Source organism: Sciurus vulgaris (genome assembly GCF_902686455.1).
Source record: "Sciurus vulgaris genome assembly, chromosome: 8".
In the NCBI taxonomy this organism is placed as follows: domain Eukaryota; kingdom Metazoa; phylum Chordata; class Mammalia; order Rodentia; family Sciuridae; genus Sciurus; species Sciurus vulgaris.
The window spans coordinates 76,052,274-76,074,565 of record NC_136468.1 but is presented as its reverse complement, the minus strand read 5'-3'; the positions used below and the strand labels follow the sequence as shown (position 1 = coordinate 76,074,565).

At 35.4% G+C, this 22,292-nt stretch overlaps 1 protein-coding gene across 8 annotated transcripts in view; it reads left to right on the top strand.

The window, feature by feature from the left end:
• Positions 1 to 4,498: 4,498 nt before the first annotated feature.
• ETV1 (ETS variant transcription factor 1) overlaps positions 4,499 to 22,292 on the top strand; it is an 89,922-nt gene continuing 72,128 nt past the window's right edge. The window contains exons 1-6 of one of the 8 annotated variants that reach the window (XM_079150270.1): positions 4,499 to 4,870; positions 4,969 to 5,165; positions 5,296 to 5,427; positions 6,241 to 6,328; positions 7,693 to 7,740; positions 17,042 to 17,095. In XM_079150270.1, the coding sequence (XP_079006396.1) occupies positions 5,383 to 5,427; positions 6,241 to 6,328; positions 7,693 to 7,740; positions 17,042 to 17,095 (235 nt within the window). In that variant the 5' untranslated portion in view covers positions 4,499 to 4,870; positions 4,969 to 5,165; positions 5,296 to 5,382. Of the gene's footprint in view, positions 4,871 to 4,968; positions 5,166 to 5,295; positions 5,428 to 5,582; positions 5,757 to 6,240; positions 6,329 to 7,692; positions 7,741 to 7,786; positions 8,261 to 17,041; positions 17,096 to 20,041; positions 20,425 to 22,292 lie in introns of those variants that run through there. The other 7 variants (XM_079150271.1, XM_079150274.1, XM_079150272.1 and 4 more) reach the window with 7 other exon arrangements.

Below are 22,292 nucleotides of genomic sequence, written 5' to 3'. Positions count from 1 at the left end.
AGAGTGCATACCTCTTTAAAATGAATCATCAGCTCTTTTAAATCAACTCCTGCAGATGGTTGCCATGTGGGAATTTGGGCCCATTGTTATATTCCTCTGATTTCCCCAGCAGTACTGGAAGGCTGGATTTTTAAATGTGTAATTTTAATTTTAAATTTTAACAATTAATTCCCCATGAATATCAACAGCATGCGGGTCAAGCAAAATATGCTTGTACTAGCACACATTGTAGGCCTCTCAGGATTCTCCAAGGATTTTCCATTGAGAGATCGATCAATTGCAGCAAAATTTGCATCAGAAATTCAGTGTGACTTGTTGTTTGCACCCCAGCTCAAGCCTGCTGTATTAGAAATTCTCTGAATCCACTAAGGAATCTGATTTTTTTTTTTTTTTTGGGGGGGGGGTACTAGTGATTGAACCCATGGGCACTTTACCACTGACCTGCATTCCCAGCTTTTTTTATTTTTTAATTTGAGGAATCTCATTTTTTGACACAGTGTTTCTTATGTTATCCCAAGTTTGAGAACCATAGAAATAGCATACTTTTAGCAGGTACATAATCATAGTTGAATTCCAAAGATTGAGAAAGTACAAGACTTTTTAAAAATATTTTTTTATTGACAGATATTAAATTGCTTCTAGAATTTTCTTTCTATAAATACTTCATTAAATATCATGTATCACTGTTTTAATATTTGTGCTACAACAAATCAGGATTATTGGCTCTAATTATAGGATCTAATAGATATTATACATTTCAGGGTCTGAAATATTTAAGCTTACTTTTAAAAGATAAAAAAAATAAAATAAAATTACATTTCAACCAGAATATATGTGAGAACCCTTATCCTAATATCCATACTTCTGGATATTTGAAACCCTCCAACTTGATATCATAAAAATGTTCTCTATTTTTCAAATACTTGTTGTCCTGACTTCCAGTGTAGTTAAGAATTTTTTTTATCACATATTCATAAGTTACTTATATTTTCTGTACTTGAGGGAGTTTACAGATAGAGTGAGAGAAGGAATATCTTCTACAATGTCTTTCCTTGATACTTTTACCTTCTTCCTAGGTTCCACTGTCCTCCAAAATTCCTGCTTCCTTTCCCACAGAAAGTCTACTATCTGTCACCATTATGTTAGGGCTCTTTTTCCACTGGAATTATTTTAAATTGTTCATTTCCTTTGCCAATTTTGCTATTTAATAGTCTATATTTTTTCCTTATCTGTTTGCTGTAACCCTGTGCAAAGTAGGCTATCAAATTTTGCATTATATAGTATTGGAATAAAACAAATTATAAAAGTACTATTTACTTAATCTAATTTTGAGAAAATTCCATTTGCTTTAAATCATATTAACTCTTTTAAACAAACAGCACCATTTTAGTTTGCTTCTTAAACTGCTTTAAGAAATTCACTTTACATGTGTTCATTCACTTTCAGTATAATGCCATAAGTTAACTGCAGAAAAGCCACTAATGAATATTACTTTACCTCATGAAATAACAGCAAAGGAACTATAAAGATTTAAATAACTTTATACACAAGCTATTTAAAAGTTTTAAAACTTTCCAAACTAAAAACTGAACTTTTTCTGGGGAGGGGGTACTTTCTCTCAAGAGTTCTTATTTCAAAACCCAAATGGGATTTCAAAATACAAGTAAATAAATGTCAAAGCTTCTTGGCCTCTGCTCTGCCATTCTATGCCTGAAATCCTGCCAAAATGAAATTTTCCATTCAAGAAGGACTGGCATTTACTAAGCTGATTTTTAAAAGACAGTCTGAAATGTAGTGGAAACTTTGTGCAACTTTTGACATTCTTCTCTTGTGGATAGAACAGCTGCCTCTGTGGACATTTTCCACCACTGTAACATTTCCTAAAAAAGTTTCAGCCCTTCCAATGTCTTCAGCCACTAGGGTCTGTTCGCCACCCCACCCACCCGTCCCACACTCCCCTCCCCCACGTGCCCAGCATAGAAGATAAACAGCGCCAGAAGCTAGAGTTTTGCTAAGTATCAAGGCGCAGAAATGCTGAGAGAACATATCTCAAAATGTATCAAAGTAAAATAAATAAATAAATAAGTAAATAAATAAATAACAAAAACGAAGAGAAAGTGGAAGAGAGAACCAGCATGGTTCAACCTTTCGCTCTGAAGAGGAGTACATTTATCTAAATATGCTATGCTGTTTAAAACAGCTGTAGCGAGATGGTTGCTTATTCACATGAGAACATCATTTGCAGTTACTGGAAGGTCAGAGATGAGTCCTTTTAAAAAATTTAAAAGAGAAAATATGGAGTCGCTGCAAAACGTAGTAAAATCAGACTCTCAGCGCGCCGCTCCAGCTGCCACTGCACCCTAGGAAGGAAGGGGCGCCGGAGCTTACCCCGGCCTGTGAAGGGAGTGATGGGCTTTGGAAACGGAAACGAAAACTGTCAGCAAGCGAAAACCTCCAATATGCCTAAAAGAAGCTTTAAAAAATTGTGACTGTGGAATAAATCAAAGGTAGAAATGAAAATTACAGGGCGTTAAGTGAGCAAACGGAAATCTTCCTATAATCGATCTGTTGGCACTTTTATAACAACTTTATGAAGCAGCAAGCCAGTTCTAGTCCTTCCTTAAAGCCGTCTCCCCATTCTCAGTTCTCTTCTTTCTTTTTTGCGCAGCTTTTCGCGCACCCCGGAATTATCTCCGTGTGAGCCTTCCTTTAATTTCGAACTTATTTTTTTCTCCCAGATCCAAAGCTCCCCTTCCTCATCTAGTATTTGTTTCACGGACGGGGACAAAGAGGAGGTAAAGAGACATTAAAAAAAGTTTTGTGGTTTGGGAAACTTGGGCCTTTGTTGTGTCATTTCCCCTGCCCCGCCACGCCCCCAACCACGTGACCCAGAAAGGCCGGAATTTTGTGAATGGAACCGAAAGGTGGCTGAGGGGGCGGGATGGACTCCGCCCCCTTCCATAAGGCGGCCAATCTCCGAGCGGAGCGCTGCGGGGTCAGCAACAAACAACAATGGGATGGGAATTTACGGTTCGTTATTGGCTGCAGGAGAAGCTCGCGGGGGCTCTAAACTGAAGCTCCACCCTCTCCCGGTTACCCTGGATACCCGTCAGGCTCCGGCCTCAGAGGTCTTCAGAAACTTGCTCTGCTTACAGGGTCTTGGTTATCTTGGTAGTGCAGAGTGACGGGAAACCTTCCTTATTGTCCCGTCTACTAGTTGCACCCTAAGAAAGTACCCGAGAACTTCGCTATTCCAGCCTCCCGCCCCAGGCTGTGCCCGGGATCCCTCCTTTGCCGGGGTTAAAATGCAGTTCCCGCTCAAAATGCTTCTACCTGAGCGCGCTGTGAACTCTAGTTTCAGAGAGTGCACGGTGTGTGTCCTTGCTGTTCAATGCTATTAGTTATTTCCCCAGCAATAAGTGTTGGGTTTTGTTTGTTTTGACATAGATATTGTCTCTCCCCAATAGATCCTTAGTTGAGTCTTGTGCGCTCACACTCCACTTTAATGCGTCTCCAAAAGGTTCCATTTAAGGAAGAGAACTTTCAAATAGAAATTGAGAACTGCAGCACGCTTCCCAATAGGCAGAACGGCTGCCGGAAACATCGTTTGCTCACTAGCTCTGGTCACTACCAGGTTCACAAGTGAATTTAAACACCATCAAGTCCTTGGTCTCCCACCCCCTGTAGGACCGTGGCTTCTGAAGTGACGTTTTAGTCCTCCAAGCCCCATAGGAGAGTCAGGGAAAGTGACTTCAGAGATGCAGTTCTCACTTAACGTCCTAGTTATTGTCCTTGTAACTCGAGCTCTCTAACTACTCGCCCTCAACTCCTGGCTCTGTTTAAAAGCTCGAGAGGAAGTGAAAGCGTCAAGTACAGTAAGTGACACCCTTGGCTTTCGTGTATACATAACAAAAGCTCAGGAAACATGCGAGTCCCTAGGATATCCAAACCACCCTATCCGCTTGCAGTTCCTCCCCACCCCCACACTGGACTTGAAGTGTCTTTTCCCAATGTACACGTAGGGACAAATGTTATTTTTATACTTTTCCTCACCTAGATTGCAATGTAGTTCTCCCTCGCAGTATCGGAACCTCTCCTAATAAACAATTCCTCGATTTTATACCCTGATGCTTTCCTCAAAGATTCTTCCTTTTTTCTGTCCAATGAGCTAATTATAGTTATCATGGGTCTTTAAAAAATGGTTCGATAAGCAATGGTGAAGGCTAGTGTTGAAAAATGAGAAAAGAACTTGGGCCAACAAAAGCTTAGTGGGAATGAGGCAGAAAGCAAGGTGGGCTCCTTGTCAGGTCAAGAGTAGAAGGGTTGGAGATCGTGGTGGGGTGCGGGGGCGGGGAGGAGGCAGGGGCTTTGTGGATCGCTCTTCGGAGTATATACGTGAACCGCACAACAATGTTTAAGGAAATCAGCCCAACAGTGGACCAAACACACCAGTAATGAGAACTGGCGACTCGGTACACATGGTTTCAGTATCCCCAGGCGCCTTAACAATAAGCAGCGAGTTAGGAAGGAAGTCGATTTTCTCCGTTGCTTTCCCAGGGTGCGGAACCTGCGCCTGCGGGCAGAGAACTCGTTTGGGCAGAGGGGCGCAGTAGACCCGCGGGAAGGGGCCGCAAGTCTCCTGATTGACAGCCCGAAATCTGATCTTGTGAAAGAGACGCGGAGCCAATGGGAGGCAGCGATCCATCAGTTTGGATTGGAGGCCCCTGGAGGAGAAGTAGAGGAAAAACCACCGAATTGAGCTCTGTCAGAGTCGCTTTCGGCTTGCAAGGGGAAGTGCTGGGCAATAATTAATGTTTTTATTAAATTTGGAGGGAATTTTTTGCAGCCGTTCGCCTAGCGTGGCCTTCAGGTGGGTCTTTCCAACAACTTTTTATGTCTCTCCAGATAATTGCATGGTTGTGGGTTGCAAAAACTATCCTTATGAAAGAGGTGTCTCCGTCTCTTTAGTCCCGTTAGGTGCAAAGCAAGTCTCGCTGATCGCCATTGCTAGTTTTGCACACGTTTGCGAATCAGAGCTGCCCGGGGTACACCGATCGCGCAGGGAAACATCGAGAGTGTAAATAAATACATCGCCTCTTGTTCGGATTTTTGCTACTACCGAAAATATGTAAATTGTGAACTCTCTTGGCTCTCTTTGGATCCAGGTGAAGGAGGCGGTGTAAGGGAGGGTTATTTTTGTGAATGGGACTGTCGGAGGGTAATTAGCTATGCAAATTCAAGAGCTTCATTCATGATTTTTTTTTTAAGCCTAAAAGCCATCTTGTTCCCCTCTAGGTTGATAGAAGTCCAGATCCCGAGGAAATCTCCAGTTAAATGCTCAAAATATAAAATACTGAGCTAATATTTGCGAAGAGCAGCAGAATGGATGGATTTTATGACCAGCAAGTGCCTTACATGGTCACCAATGTGAGTGATCAGTTCGAAAGTTGCTGTTTATAAACTTGACTCCGACGGGGGGTGGGGAGAGGGAGAGAATGAGAAGGGAGGGGGCAGGGGGTTGGGATTGCAGATACTTTATCTGCTTTGTTGCCACTGTAGGGCGACTGTGCTTCTAGAAGCCCAATCTTCAAAATGAGCTTACCTTTCAGTGATTTGGATAAGGCATATTTTTATTTTTAAGACTCATTTTTCTGATTAAAGTGCCCAAGATGAGTGGAAGAGGAGATGGAGGGCAGCAGCAGCTGCTGCACTCAAAGTTTGTGGCTGGGTTTGTCTGCCACATTGAAAAGAATGAAGTTGAGACAAATGCTGACACTTTTTGTTTACATGGGCTGTTTTTGGTTTTTGTTATTATTTTTTTTTCTTCTCATTTTTCTCTCTCTCTTTTCCACTTCTCCACTCTTTTTTTCTTTTTGGGGGGAGGGACTGTGTGAGAGAGGATATAATTCACTGTATTTTAATCTAGTATTGATCCAGCCTAGAAACAATGTTAAGTGTTGTAGTTTAACGTTTCGTTGCTGAGATACCCAAAATATATATGACTGATAAACAGTAGTGTTAGGATCAGCCGTGGGAAGCAACTCTCCTATTGAATCCTCAGCATAAGCTTTCACTGTCAAATGAAGGCAGAAAATGAATATTAGAACTGATCCTGTGAACTTTTATTTTTTTCTATTCAAAGAGAGGATCCAGTAGACTTATGTTATGTATGCATGTATTTTTTGTGTGTGACATTTGAGGTTTACATTCTTTTAAAGGATTTTATCTTTCCCTTTGTAGAGTCAGCGTGGGAGAAATTGTAACGAGAAACCAACAAATGTCAGGAAAAGAAAATTCATAAACAGAGATCTGGCTCATGATTCAGAAGGTGAGGTTTGATTTTGAGCTGAATCCTCCCTCTTTACCTACACTCCACCTTCATAAAGAGGGGGAGCACTTATTCTTATCTTAAAAATAATAAACTTTGATATTACTCAATTATATGATGGTTTGCCCTGGGAGGTATTTTATGGTCCTGTCACAAACTAGTAAAAGAAGGAAATAAAAATTTAACAATGACATTTTTCTTTTAATCATTGTTTTGTGTTTGCTTTTGTCCATATGGCATATAACTAATTACATATTCTAAGATAACAATTTAACATATCCAACACAGTAGGAAAAAGTAAGCAGCTATGTATACTGCTTATGTTTTTCTTTCAACTTTATTATAAGTTCAACAATAAAAAGATTGTTTGATTTCCCATCTACTTTACACTAAACTAATACACTATTATCAAAATTTTCATAGGTGAGTTTGATGACTACATTGTGAAGTCATCAAATCCTGTTAATAGGCCTTAAAGTGCTCACTGAATCATACTTAAGGCCTAATTAATAATTATAATACTATTTGGGAAATTAGGTTGCAGGTTCTTTTTTATGAACTGTTGGTAGGAGATCAGTATATTATATATTATTTCAGCCATATGTATGCATTCATATTAAATTGAAGATACTTAGATTTATTTATCAAAGTACAGGTTGCAACTTAATTGGGTATACTGAATTCTGAAACTTCCTCAAATCTTCATACTTATTGGGTGTCCCTCTCCCCAATATGAGAGAATATACAGTTTTGGACTTGATAATAAACTGGTACCAGGGATTATCTCTCTTTAACTTTTATAAACCTATTAATGTAGAAATTTTACTTTAAAAACTAGTATGTGAAGTTGTAACTTTTAGTTTTGAGGCATTAAACCTGTAAACACAGTACTTTGAGAGTTACAAGTCCTGCTAACATCTTGTATATAAGATTCAGAAGACAGACAAAAAATGCTAGTCTTGCCAATCTTTTCACTACTCCTGTTTTAGCCAGAGTTGAGTATATTTAAGGAAGGTTTCTGTGAATAGAACACCTTCACCTCAGCCTTTTTTGTGAATTCTAACATTATGTGTGATTTTTGGTTTCGCTGAGCTACTTACTTATTAAGCTATTTGTTCAAAAAAAAAAAAAGGTAGGGGAGAGGTGGTTGATTATTATTTAGTAGATTAAAGAATTTCTTAAAGTCTTAATAGGCATCAAAAGTAGCAGGGTGATTGGGATAGTTAAGCTATAAATCCTATTCTATCCACTCTTTTTCCCTAAATTAAATTCATATTTAATGCCAATTTCATGACAAACAGTTTCATTTAATGAAGCCTAAAGATTTGCAAACCTTATTTTTATGTCTGTGACTTGTGTTTTAGAACTCTTTCAAGATCTAAGTCAATTACAGGAAACGTGGCTTGCAGAAGGTAAGGCAAAAAATTGCTTAAAAGTGGGGAAAAGCGGCTCTAGAAGGGGGGGAAAAAGTCCTGAACTTGCTGTCTTAATGTTCAGCCCAATTAATTGAGCTCTAAAAGAGCCACCTCATGTGTCATGCATACATTAGAGCCTCTGATGAGTTTGTCTTTGGGGACTCTGGGGCTGCGCTACCCAGTGTCATCACAAATTACCAGGAGAAATTGCTTCCAGCTCACAATCACATCTGCTTTTGGCAAGAACTAATGCACCAAGACTTCAAGTTCTAAGCCTCTGTTCAGATTTTAATTGCAATTGATCAGGTTTATATTATTGTACCTCGAGAGACCTCCTAGAGCCAGAACCCGGCTGGCTTGCTGTTTCCTTTAGAGCAGCGCATATCATTATTTGGTGTTCTGGTGGAGGACTTTTCTGATGGCAGAAATTAGTTTCTCTGGGTTCATCAGGACGGGATGCTTCAAGATTTAAGTGCAAGTGTCTTCTTTCCACCTTGCTCACAACACAGAACATTAGGTCTGTATCCAATACTTAGGAAATCTTGGGGTTTAAAAGCAACCTTTGGGGGAATTTGAGGATTTTAAATATGTTTTCTGTGTATTACTGTGCATGTGATGTTTATTGGAATTGACCTTTGCTATTTTGTCACTTTTATTAGAATTTACTTAATATGTAACAAGGAGACATTTAAAGGAATTTTGAATTTTTTTGATGAAGTTTAATGGTGCAATCTATTATATCTTTTGTTGTGTGCAACTTTATTTATAGGAACAATGAGGCATTGCTTTAGTAAGCTTTATCTGTCTTCAGAAATATCTGATATTGAGGGATTTTTGTTGGTAACTATGATTAGAAATTTTCTTTTTGGATTTGGTATAATCAATGTGAAATATTAATTTTGTGATTTGTTTTGTGGGTAACAAAATTACAGATATTTAACTTTTGAGTATAAACTGTGTTATGTTTTGATATTCAAAGGGAAATATGTAATTTTTGGAACAGATTTTTAAGATGGTTAACTGGGAAGAGGGTCTCTGAATGGAACCCAAGTGCTCTTGTGGCTATTTTGAGGCAGACTGATGTGTTTCATCCGGTGGTCTTGTATGCAGTTGATCAAGTTGCTGTTAGCATGTAAAATAAGTTTCTTTGTTTTGCTGATATTCTAGTTTTCCAAAGAGCTTTTGCAGTCTTTATGAATCTTTTAAGTTAAATGGCTTTCCTAATAGTCCTTTGAAAGGGTGATTGTATTTGTATGTTAATGAAAGGTAAGTATTAATGAAAGTTTCGGTCATAGTTAAAGGTCATTTTGCTTGTCCCTCTAAATGAAACTTATTGCAATACATTACTTATTATTGCAATGTAAACCATACATTCAAACATTACTTTTTATGAAAAAATTTCTGAGATCCTTGTGTTAACTTTCAGCTATTAGTTTTATGAAGTCGAAGATTTTGAGGACATTATATTTATGAGGGAATTTATTCACTTATCCAAAATATCTTAAAGTATTTATTTTAATTGTTGTGGAAGGTTTATTGGTTTTTAAGATGTTTAAATCTGATTGATTCCAAGTCAGTGCACTTGCTGGCAGATTTTGAATGTGCATAGCAACTCTGTTCCTGGAATTTTAAAATGTGGAACTGACAGACTCTTAACATTTTATAATCAGTTTCAGTACATTTTTTACTTTTGACTTGTTTGTGTCTTGTAACTCAGATAAGTGATTTGAATAATTTGTTTGAGCTTATTTTTTAAAAACTCTCTATGAAATATTCTTATTCACATTTGTTAACATATCTGTAAATCAAACCTGAAGATTTAACTTATATTAAATAAACCTAGAAAATGACTAATGTTTTGGGAGGAACATAGACTTTTTCTTAAAAATAATTCATAGGCTTAATTAAATTCAGGAATTAATCTTGAGTGTTTTATTGAATACCCAGGTGTGCTACTATTTACAAACTGGATAAGATTGCATTTTAGAATAATTTAAACATTTTCAAACAGTTTACATTAATTTATAGAGCAATGGTGTAAGCAAAAACTTTATAATGTAATTTAACAACATCTAATAGTGAAAAAAGTTGTTTTTATTGTTAGTTTCTATTCTTAGCAATTAAGTATGTTATTTTGCATTAATATTTTAACTGGACTCATCCACATCTTGAAAAATATTAGCTAAGAAGAGATGGTAAAATACCCTGGTTTATTTGTAGCTAGATTTGTCCATTTACCTCTTTTTGGACATCCAGAAATTAACATTGCTCCACTGGCATACTGCAAACCATTTATATCTTTCTTTTCATAATGCTCCACAGCCAAGAAAATGACCATGGAATTTTAAGGCATCTTGACCCTTAAAAAAAAAAAAAAATTGGCAAATAACCAAATTTCTCCCATGAGTTAGAATCCCACTGGGAAGTTAAACAGGTCTAAAAATCTTATTAGACATGAGAATCAGGTTAGTTGTACTGTGTCATATGATTATCATGTTTTTAAAAAATTATCAAACTCCCCGAAATATTTGAGAAATAATATATTTTAACATGTTTAATTTTTTTTTCTGGTAAAAAAATTTTATAAATTAGACTAAGTGCTTGCAATACATGGATTAGTCATGAGTAAATTATTATGGATTATAAAATGTGTTTTATGTGTAAGAGGAAATTGGGAAAGGTAAGGCAAGTCTATTGAGGATTTGAATGGAACTAGTATTTTTCAATTCAAAATATTCTTTAATTTGTCCCCCCATATTTGATTCCATAAAGGGATCTAAAATATGTGTGTTAAGAGTATAATGTCACACTAATATCACTTTCTAACACTGCAGTTTAAAGATTTTTAATATATACACCACAAGTTAAAATATTCATCTTATTCTGGAGTGAAAAGCTAGTATTTTCAATGACCATAGCAGCAATTAAAGCAAAAGCAAAACTCAGAGAATGTGCCTATTTTAAATTTTGCTACAGATGTTTCATGTTGTACTTTTACCATGTACAATTCTTTATTGATTCTTTGTCTTTCGAATTAGATTGCTATTGACAGAAAGGCAATTGCAATTATTTGATCCCATGAAATAATGAGTTCAACTATCAATCCTATCAACATCATGGTTAACTTCTTGTACTTAACCTGTTTGAAGTGCTTTAGTGACTAGTGTTCCAAAAAGTGGTACTTAAAGTGGAACCTCTTGTGTGTGGGGACAGAAATAGAAGGACGAAAAAACTGAGTTAAGGAAGGATTGTATTCTTCTTAACTTAAATTTATCACAGCTTACCTACAAACACAATAAAAAAAAAATACATTTCAGTAAATATCTAATGTAAATGCATAGTTACTTTTGACTTATTTTGTGTGAGTCTAGGAGTCTTGAGGTTCCATTTCATCAATAATATTGAGGAAAAAGTCAACAGGGGTTCACCGCCCTCTGGGTAAAGTGTTTTTCAATGGTGTACTAAGTCAAGTTTCATGCAGCTGCCACACTTTCAAAGTTTTATTTCCAAGAGCAACCTTTCTACTCCAAAGTTTATTATTATTTCTCGTAAATAAGCATTTTCCCCTTTTGCCTTGATGTGACCTTACAATAATTGTCAGATTATCTTAAAAGTAGATAATGACTTTTCCTTCAATTGCTTTCCAGACTGATGCTAAATTTATATTCAAAGTCATTTTATGATATTTCTTAATTAAATAATATGTGCTTTTTTTTTTTGTTCAAACATTCTTTTTTTTTGATATGGGCTCATTTGTTTTGTGCCTATGTTGCATAGAAATGAGTAAAACTTTTAAAATGACATTATTTTATGTGGTTTACACAAAACAGGAGTCAAGAACTAAGCATTAAAAAATTCATACAATTTCTTGAAATTCATATGGAGGTGGTGGTAGGGTGGCTATCACACCTTTATTTGTTGTAACAGGATATACTGTAATATATGAAAGACTTCTCAGTAAGACGATTTAAAGATAGCAGGTAAATTCATTTTATTTCTAAATATTCATGGAGATACGTAAATGGTTTTCATTTATGATCTATTACAAAAAGAAAGATTTGTTTTTCTTCTTTTTAAATAGAAAAATTGGATTTGCTGTTAGCAGAGTTTAATTTTTCCAGAGGATCCTGATAAATGTTAATGAAATATTACTGAACTTTTCTAGTTCAGTTACAAGAAATTGGTAATTTCTTGCATTTCAGAGAATAATTTTATTCCCTCTGACTTGTGTACAATCTTGTAATTAAAAATAATAATAATACCATCAGACTTCTGTGGCATTAGAAAAAATATTTAGTTTCAAATAACAACTAGTTGGCTCTTAGCTTCGCTTAAGTTTTCAAGTCAGTGCAGATCAATTTAGTAGGAGTTGAAGCTGATTTGAGACTGAAGAAAAGTAAAACTTACTCTTTTTTTTTTTTTTTTTTTTTTTTTTAAGAACATACACCAATAATGTATCAAGTACTAAAGGTGTTTTGGTCATGTGGAAATGGCCTGCTTTTTTTGTTTGTTGAATATGTTTATACTTCTGCATTAATTAATGTTTTTACATTGAAACAATCATTTTAATGTTAAAACCGGATGTGGTATAAAACTAGGCTTTTGGACTCATGATTATTTTGTTCCATGGCCCGAAGCTTCAATTTAGGATTAAAAGGAATTCACCGTGCAAAGGTCGATGTTCTTGTTGTTTTAGTTTTATTTAAAATAAAATACAATTTCCTTAAAGAAATTTGTTTCTAACCCTTTGATTCAAAGTGAAATGCTACAGAGTTCAGCAATTATCTGGGATAGTTTTACGATAAACAACTTGAATAGTAGGCAAGTGAAATAAGGTATTTCTTGAATGGTTTTTCTTTTCCTTTCTTTCCTTCTTTCCTTCCTACCACCCTTCCTTCTTTTCCTCTTTCTTTCCTTCTTTAGTTTTGTACATTTGCATTTCTGCAAAGAGTTTTCCTGTAAAGCACGATGGGTTAAATATATGGGTGTATGTATAAAGTTGTCATTTAAATGTGTTTCTTAATGGATCTGAGCTCTATTTGAGACAGAGCAATAAAATTGGTGTGTTTATATTTCAAGTTCAAGTTTACTTGCTTTAGCTCTCTGGAAGGGTGTGACATGAAAAGCTTGCGGTTGGGCCACATGGCTCATGCTGGACTGTGTTTTTGTGAATGGAGGCAGAACTCCAGTCCTGCCTGCTTGTCTTGAGGAATTGCTGAGGAGATCAGCTGTCTCATTCACGGGCAGAAAGAATGACTCATACATCTTCCGCCTTGTTTGGCTCCAGGTCATTGTTACAGTGGATAGAACTGGTTTTAATTAAATATTAACCCCTTTTATACTTGACATTTGCTTTATTTGTAATTTTTCTGTTTTTTTCCCCTAGTTTTAAAAGAAAACCCAACAGGCACCTACTTTGTGAGAATAACGGGGGTTTTACTTGCTTGCCTCTAACTTTGGAAAAATTTTAAATGCTCACCTTTTCTTAAGTAATGAATGTTATTTTATATAAGAGTTAAAGATAGGCATAAAATGAAGGCAAGTTACATTTAAAATTGCCCATCCCCAATGTAATATTAGTTAGAGAGGATACTAAAGTTAAAATTAAGCATTGATGATTCTCTGACATTTAGGTCATTATTAATATTTCTATGAAGTTCTCTCCCCCAATCTGTATTGTTATGCAGTAAAAAGAGAGAAAATTAAAGAACAACTTTGGATAATAATCTGAGTAAAGCAAGTAGCTGAGAGTGCAGATACTATCCTTTTAAAGCCCAGATCCTGGACTTGAGGGCAACTTGTCTTAATGTTAATGAACCGGTAGAGCTGCTCCATCTATTACCAATAAAATCTACATGCTTAATCTCCTTGAAAGCCTTTTATTTGTCTTTTGGTATATGTTTTTTCTTTCTCCTTTTTTCCTCTTTCCCTTCCTCTTTAATTACATAGTGCAGAGAAACATTTTCATTCCCCTAAGGTGATTCTTTCAAGTGTAGCTCATAATACTAGACAGTAGTGAAAAAAAAAAAATGTTTTTCACCCTTAGGTTGGTCTGTATTGTTAATTTTCAACTTTTGAGTTGGAATGGCTTGTAGCAAATTTCCAGGCAGCTGTAGTTTGCTCTTTCACAAAATTCTCGCGAATTAAAGAAAAAAGGAAATGTCTGATACCAGTGTGGCAATACTTTGTCATATTTTCCTTGCCCAGATCCAACTTGTGTTTTTAGTTAACTGCTTTCCTTGCACTCCAACTTGAAATTAGAGGTCTACTTAAGCCTTTGTCTATTTAAGTAGCATGCTTCTTCATTTGGTCTATTCAGTTTCTTAAGATTAGCTTCTGTGAAAATGTGAGTCATATGTTTTTTGTTAAAATTCTGTAATATGTTCAAGCATAAGTGTGAAGTATTTATTCAGTATGTAAAGAAGTTAGAACAGAAATAGCAGTTCTTATTCTTACTCTTTTTACGAATTGTTAGTATGCAGCTATTTTCTGTGTATTTGTGAAGTGTAACTTCTAGATTCTTTGGCCCTTGTGTGTTACCTTTTTGCCCCCATACATCCCAATTCACACCACACACCTGTCAGGCACTTTATTGCTGCTGCTGCTGCTGCTGCTGCTGCTGCTGCTGCTGCTGTGCTCACAGTGATTGTGTTATGGAGTTGGGACTTGGTCTTATGATACCAAGAAAAAAAAATTTAGCCTTTAGGACATTCATACCAGCATATTCAATTACAAATATACTTTTGTTACTCACCAGTTATTTTTAACTATTCCTGTAAAGTGATATTACATTTTTATTAGATTCTTATAAATGTGGCTTTTATAAAAAGCACAGTAATTGCTGTGGTTGATAATTTTGCACCTCAGTTGCTCTATCTGTTTAGTTAAGTTTGAAGGAAAAGCAAAATATGTGGACATCAGGGGAAAATGTACAGGATTTGATCCTCTACTTGCTACTATTTGTTGAAATTTATTTAAAACCCTTGTTTATTTATTTATTTATTTTTTAGTGCGAAGGCTTATTTTAAACTGTACTACACTACACTCATAATTTATAAATCTATGAGGAAAGTCACATTTCCTGCAATGTCAAAATTATGTTAATAGCTAACACAATTCTAATCTATGAAATTCAGTTGTTTTAATTTTTTTTAAATGATTTTTTTTTCTCTCTCCACTAGAATTCATTAGAAATAAGAATAGGCATGTAATGATTGTAGTACTTTTTGTTTGTGACTTGAAAGCAGAGGGTACATAGTGGAGGACTGAAAATAAAAAAGTAAGTATCTGAGTAGCTGGTATTGGGTAGAGACTTTTATTAATCCTTACAAAAACCCAGGTTATTGTTCTATACTGATGAGTAAAATGGAGTTTAAAGAGGCTAAATAACTTACCTAAAATTACACAGCTAGCAAGTCATAGACCTTAGAGTTGAAGTTTGCCTGACTTTAAAGCTTGGTTACATAATAATAACAGATATGGGTGGAAAGTGAAGAGAAAAAAATTCCTTTCAACCAGCTAATCAAATAGGTATCAGTGGAAACTTGGAGAGGTTCTTAGTTTGTTTGGTTTCATTTGGTATCAGGGGATGGTATGAATTTAATAAGGTAAAGTATTGGTGTGCAAGCATTTTTGGAAAACAATTGAAATGTCAAACCGCATATACTTCATAAATGGGCAAGACTCATTGGACTGTGATGTTTTTAATAATATAACATAAATTTATTCAGACAAATATTTGTTTTAGAAAAACACTATTAGATAGACTGAGGAAAACAAACCTTAAAAAGAATAACAATAGACAAATTGAGAAAAACAAACTTTAATTCTATGAATGTTAGATTCCTTTTATATAGAATATTTGATATTAAATTCCTCTTTGTATGGATTTTTTCTTAACCCATTCAGTAATTAACCTGAAACATTTTCAGTAGACACTGATTATTTATTTTAATTAGCATTCCCCATCCAGAATAAGCTCATTTTAAAAAAAGTAATTGACATCTGTTTTAATATGACTTGATGGGATAAAAAAGTTTCAATATTATATAATACTATACCAGCTAATCAGGCCATAGTTTAAGTTAATTACTATGATACTTCATTATGTGTTTGCCAAATTAAAAGTAACCTAACTTCCATTCCTGTAGTTGGTGTATGTGAGAGTGTGTATATTTGTGTGGAACTCCTCTTAGTAATATTCTGTCAGTTTGAAATAGGTTATTTCTGTGTCTGAATCAACTTTGATGATAGCAGTTTAGAAGTGAAAAAGTGGACTTTGTTTTGATTGCTGCTGAATATATTAAGTCCTTGCTAGTCAGTATTTTTCCTTTACTTAAAATAGGGAAGTCATCTGACATTTGAACTGATTAAATAGTGATATTCTTTTTATTAATGCTGAATAGTCTCCAGGAAAATATTTAGCATGAAAAGATGGCATTTGTTTTATTATTTTTAATTATTATTATGACTGTAATCACCAAAATGTATTACTTTTGTGTGTGACTCTAATGACAGTTCTTTCATTTTAAAACTTTATAGGAGGCTTTGGACAAATTTGGGTCAATGTTTTGAGGTACTAGAATTTGAACCAGGAGTGTGTTACGGCTGAGCTACATCCCCAGCTCTTTTCTAAACATTTTTATTTATTTTATTTTATTTTATTTTATTTTATTTTTGAGACAGAGTCTCACTAAGTTGGCCAGGTGGGCCTCAAACTTATGTTTCTCCTACCTTGGCCTCCAGAGTTCCTGGGTTTACAGGCATACACCACTGCACCCATATAGGGAAAACATTTTTAATTATGGCAGTCTTATTTGCAAGAAATGGAACATTCCAAAAGCAATAGTTTCGACATGTGCAGAGGGATGTGTGTGATACCTGTATATGACTTAAAAGAATCATGTGACTCATTTTGATGGGCAGCTTAAGCACTGGCAGTGGGTGACTTGAAATGCCTTTTGCTCCACTCTTGCAAAATGAAACCCTGAAGGAAATAGAAATCCTAGAGCTCCTTTTATTTTTTTGTCTCTTTTATTTCCATCTGGCAGGGTGAAATTCCGAGGGACTACACCTGCCACTTTCATATTTCTGACATATTTATGTTTCCTAGTTGACATCAATGAACCCTTCTGTTTCTCCTCCTAAGTAGTACTGTCAATGCCATTTTAAATAGGAGCTTATTGGCAAATAATAATAGATTTGTTCTCAGCCCAAAAAGACCATGTTTGACAGATCTGAGTTGACATTCCTTATGCCTTGGCAGTATTTCTCTTAATTTTTTTTTCTTCTTCTTCAGCTCAGGTACCTGACAATGATGAGCAGTTTGTGCCAGACTATCAGGCTGAAAGTTGTAAGTATAGTATGACTCATCTCTTGTATTTTTCATTGTCTGTCTTGTTTCCTTCTTTCATTCTTTCTCTTGGGTTGGTTTGCACATCTAGTATCTGTACTTGCATTGTGCCAGAGTCTTTTTAGCTTAGAGTCATGAGGTGATTTTATTGGAAAGGTTGTGACATCAGCAGAATCAATGAATGATCTGAGCAGAGCTTCAGTCGGCAAGGACAACTGATTTGTTTAAATAAATGGTTCTGTTCTCCATATTTAGTACTTGTCTTTGGAGAGGAAACAGGGTGTGATTCACGAATGTGCAAGTGTTTACTTCCATTTTGCCAATATGTTCACGAGGAAAAGTCTGGATGCTGACAGGAGGCAGTCAGAATTAAAATACATATGAGATTAGTTATTGTATAGCTTACAAAAGATTCTGGACCCAACGTTCATTGCATTCATAAATTGTCACCTGCTTTGATTTAATTTTTAGCCTGAAATTTCCTGCTTCCTGGTTGCAGGAACACAAATGAAAGAAACCATTGGCTTCTTTCAGGGTCCTTTCCATGTCCCTTTCCTTGAGAAAGCCTGAGGCGTGATTCATGAGGTGCTTGCCCTCCCTTAATTGCAGAGTGAGCATTTTACCTGTACTAACATAGTTGCCTTGAGGTTTATTACTGAAATTTATGCTTTGCCAGTCTACTAACAAACTGTACCTATTGACCTGAGAAGAAAATAGTTAGGAAAAAGTTGTACAATAGTTTCCTCTTGTCTGTGGGGAATACAATCCAAGATATTCTGTGGATTCCTTAAACTACTGACAGTACTGAACCCTGTACTGTGGTGTTTCAGAAATTAGCAAAAATGATAATAAAATAGAATAATTAAAACAATAAACTAGAGAGAAAGTTACTTCTAAATTACACGTTATTTCTGGAATTTTCTATCTAATATTTTTGAACTTTGGTGAATGGCAGATAACTAAAACTGTAGAAAGTGAAACTATATAAGGGGGGTTGACTGTAAATGCCATCTTGGTTTTGAAACTGGCCTAATGCATTTTTATTCTGTTGGTACCATTTATAGCTATGACTTGCTTCATTTTTTTCCCGATCATAGTAACTGACGCAATATCAACAGTAATATTAGAATACCTTTCAATCCAACTCACATTTTTATACCTTGGTATCACAAATACATACATTACTTCAAGTAACAGATGTTTGCTGGAAATGTTTTCAGCTTTAAATTTCCCAGGCATAGAGGGTTGTGAGATGCTTCTTTTAGATTTTCTCCCATGTTGCCTGTTTTAGGTCAGCTTGATTTAAAAAACATATTAAGGCGAAATATGTATAACCTAACAGCAATCATTTTAACCACTTTTAAGTGTACAGTTCAGGAGCATTAAGTACAGTCACATTGTTATGCTACCATCACCAATATTCATCTCCCTGACTTTTCCATCAGCCCAAACAGAAACTTCTACCCATAAAACAATAATCTCCCATTCTTCTACCTCTGCAGCCTCTGGTAACCATTGTTCTATAAGCTTTATTTTTGACATGAGAAGAGAATTTTGCATTCATTTTGATCTGAATGCAGGTATTTGACACATGATTTCAAGAAACATATTCATCAATGATATAGACCTGAATGAGAGACCCTTCAAAACATGTGCAAAAGGCCGATGGCTAGGGACAATAGCCAGGCAAGGTCTCCCCTTACTGATGAAAGCGCGGGAGGCAAACGGTGCTATTTCTAAGATTTCACTTCCTGTGAGGAATTTGCATTCTTCTTTCTAAAAGCTAACCCTGTCATCTGAGTCAAGGAATTAATCTCATTGAATCATTTCACATTTGAAGAAATCGGTAACAATTGCAATACAATACCAAATGTCAGAGTAAAATAAAATACCTAGAGGTGATTTTTTACTCCTTTTCTCATTTGACCTATTTTCAGCTTTTATCATTCTTGAGCATTTTGTTCCCTTGAACTCTCTTCTCTGGGTCAAAGTGATGTGTTTTTTTTTTTTTTTTTTTTCTTTCACTTTTTCCTCCTTTGATCACTTCTCACTCCTTTTATCTTCCTTCGCTCCTATTTGTGCATCTCTTCTTTCCCTGGGGTTCTGACCCCAAACATTTCCTTTTCCACTGTATCACAGTGCTGTCCCATAGAATGTTCCCTATTGATGGAAATTACAACTATGCTGCCCAGTATACAGTAGCCACTAACCACATTGGTCACCGAACACATGAAATGTGGCTAATAGAACCAAAGAAATCAATTTTTAATCTTAGCTAACTTTGATTACTTTAAATTTAGACATGTGTGGCTACTGGTTACTGTCCTGGTCAGCATAACCCCCAAGGGTGATGTCTGCCACATTGTTATTTTCAGCCTGGATCTCCCTTCTGAAGCTACTGGGACATTCTCACCTCATCCACTGCTAGGGTCTCTACAAATTAGAAAAAGGCAACACCTCTGGACTCATCCCTCGCTCTCAGTATGTGTTGGTTTAAAACACTATGTACACACCAACCATGGTCTTCATGTGATGCTCAGCAAGTCCAGTGTTGAAGTCATTATTTTTCCTGAGCAACATTTCTAAGTCTCGTTTACTTTAAGTTAATGGTTTTATTCTCCAAGCTGAAAAATCTGTGATTTCAACTCAGTCACCTCCAGTCCACAATTGCTAACCAAGTCATCAATTCTTCCTTTCAAAAACATCTTAATTCCACAACCTCTCCTCCATCCCTGTTTTGTTGCTTTAATTCACACCCACATTTGACTTTGACTGAAACTTCTGAATCAATCTTTTGATTGGTTTTTTTGCTTTTGCTTTTCTCCCTTCCTACCCTTTGCAGTGGCATTAGCACACAGCTGTCTGGCCTTGTTAATTTTCTCTTTAAACTTCCAGTAGGACAAAGTCCTAATTCTTTGACTACAGAAAATCGTCGTATAACCCAGGCCTCAGCTACCTTTTCTGTTTTGATTCTTGCTACTCCAGCACCCCACCCCTTCCCATTCTCAGCACTTCAATTCCAATTTTTTAAATTCTCCAAGCAGATTATTCCCTTTTCTGCCTCATTTTGCTTTAAAAGTTTTCACTTTTGCTTTGTGAGCTTTACGATTCTCCTGTACTGTACTCCGTGTAGACTTTACCTTGCTGAGTCTGTCTCAGGCTTTTCTTATTCTCCTCACTCTGCAGAGTTAGCTGGATTATACAGAATTTTGTGTCTTGTGATTATTGTGTTAGAATATGTTAGATACACGTCTGCCTTCCGTAAGAGTGAATTCCTTAAGGATTAGGACATGACAGATTCTACGTGCCCTACGTGTTATAGAATCACAGTAAGTAAAATTGTCATTCTTATGATCAACTTCTTAGAGATTATTTTCTCTTAAGTATTTTCAGAGATTTCATTACTCTCTTAAGGTAGAAACACTTGATCTTGTCTAAACAATATATATCATCTCAGTCTGGAAATACTTGTTAGAACAATGAAAGTTTAAGTTTTTTAGATTGATGTTTTATTTTACTTTAATGAATATCAACAGATTAACAAATGTGACTTTGGAACTTGTGAATAAGACAGAACTTTGAACAATATTAGAAGTGTGAAATAGTCTAATAAAATTGAGGCATATTTTATTTCTTGTCTGCTGACATTAAAAAAAAAAAAAACTTTTTCATATGATGCTGACCAACTAATTTGAATCCTACTAAGGAGAAAATAAGAAGAAAATGGTTGAAAAAGAAGAATAGCATTTGGATTAGATTGTAAGGAGGATTTCTGGATGGTGAAGCTTATCAAATATTGCAATTGGGAGTTAGATGGTCTTTCAAATGCCTTTTACAAATGTTTGGTTTATGTCTCTCTGGAGATGCTTAGGGGTCAGAGGGATCCTAAGTCTAGAAATAGGAAGAAACTTCATTCCTGCTGAGTGACCCCTCTATAAAGTGTATGGGGCTACTTTTTCAAATGTAAATAATTGAATTTCCTTACATATCTCAATGAAATAAGATGCTTCTATTTTCATTTATTGCTCTAGTCCTTGAGTAATTGAAGGCTAGCCAGATTAACAGTCTATCAGTAAAGATCATGTGTTTGATTGTAACGTGTTTGAATATATGTGGAAGAGTAGTGAAAAGATTTTTCAAAAATTGTGAAAAGGACATTGAACCATAACACTTAGGAACTTCCTACTAATTTTTTCTGAGCATTCCTTATTTTCTAATCTATCAATTAGAAATTTGGACTGTAATCATGTTATACTATAGCTTGCTAACTGTCAAAGGATGCTAAACTTTGAAAAAAGTATAAAAATTAGAAAAAAATAAACAACTTCCTACAGGTCCATGCCAGAAAACAAATAACATTTATTTGTTTGTGTTTTAGGGATACATTTTTTTTTCATAACTTAGTTAACTCTGCTGGTACACATCGAATTACTTTAAATACACTGGAAAAAAATGGAAGTATATCTCTTCCAAAAGGAGAATTTAGACTTGACATGGTGATGTACACCTACAGTTCCAGTAACTCTGAGGTAGAAGGATCACAAGTTTATGGCCAGTCTGAACAATTTAGGAAAACCTTGTCTCAAAATAAAAAACACAAAGCACTGGGGATGTAGCTCAGTGGTAGAGGAGCCCTGAATTCAATACCCATTACTAAATAAATAAATAAATAAACAGAAAGGACAACTCAGAGTATTGAAAACATAAGGTAGATGCAAATTTGTAAATAAACTGAAACTTTTATAAATCATGCTTTTAAATTTTACCTCAATAATCTTATAATTTAAATTACATGTTTTAAATTTACTTACATACTAATCTTTAAATCTAAACTTCATTTTATTCATTACAGAGTTAGGCGTTGTGTTTATAACTACCTCATTTCTCTTTGGTTACATTAGTTCATTTCAGTCTTCTCTACAGTGATAGCAATGAATGAAAACAGAAGCATCTTATTTCATTGAGGTATGTGAGGAAATTCAGTTATCACATGATAGATGGATATTCACCTTTACATTTCACAGCCTTCCAGAGTACTCCCATGAGGATAGCCAGGGTTATACAAAATTCCCAGCAGGGTAGATCCTTGACCATCTACTCCTTTCTGTTAACACTTGAGAAGATACATTGGAATGCAAGTCAATTGCAGTGATGACACTAAAGGAATAATAACCTTGACTCTTTTTAACTTATTTAT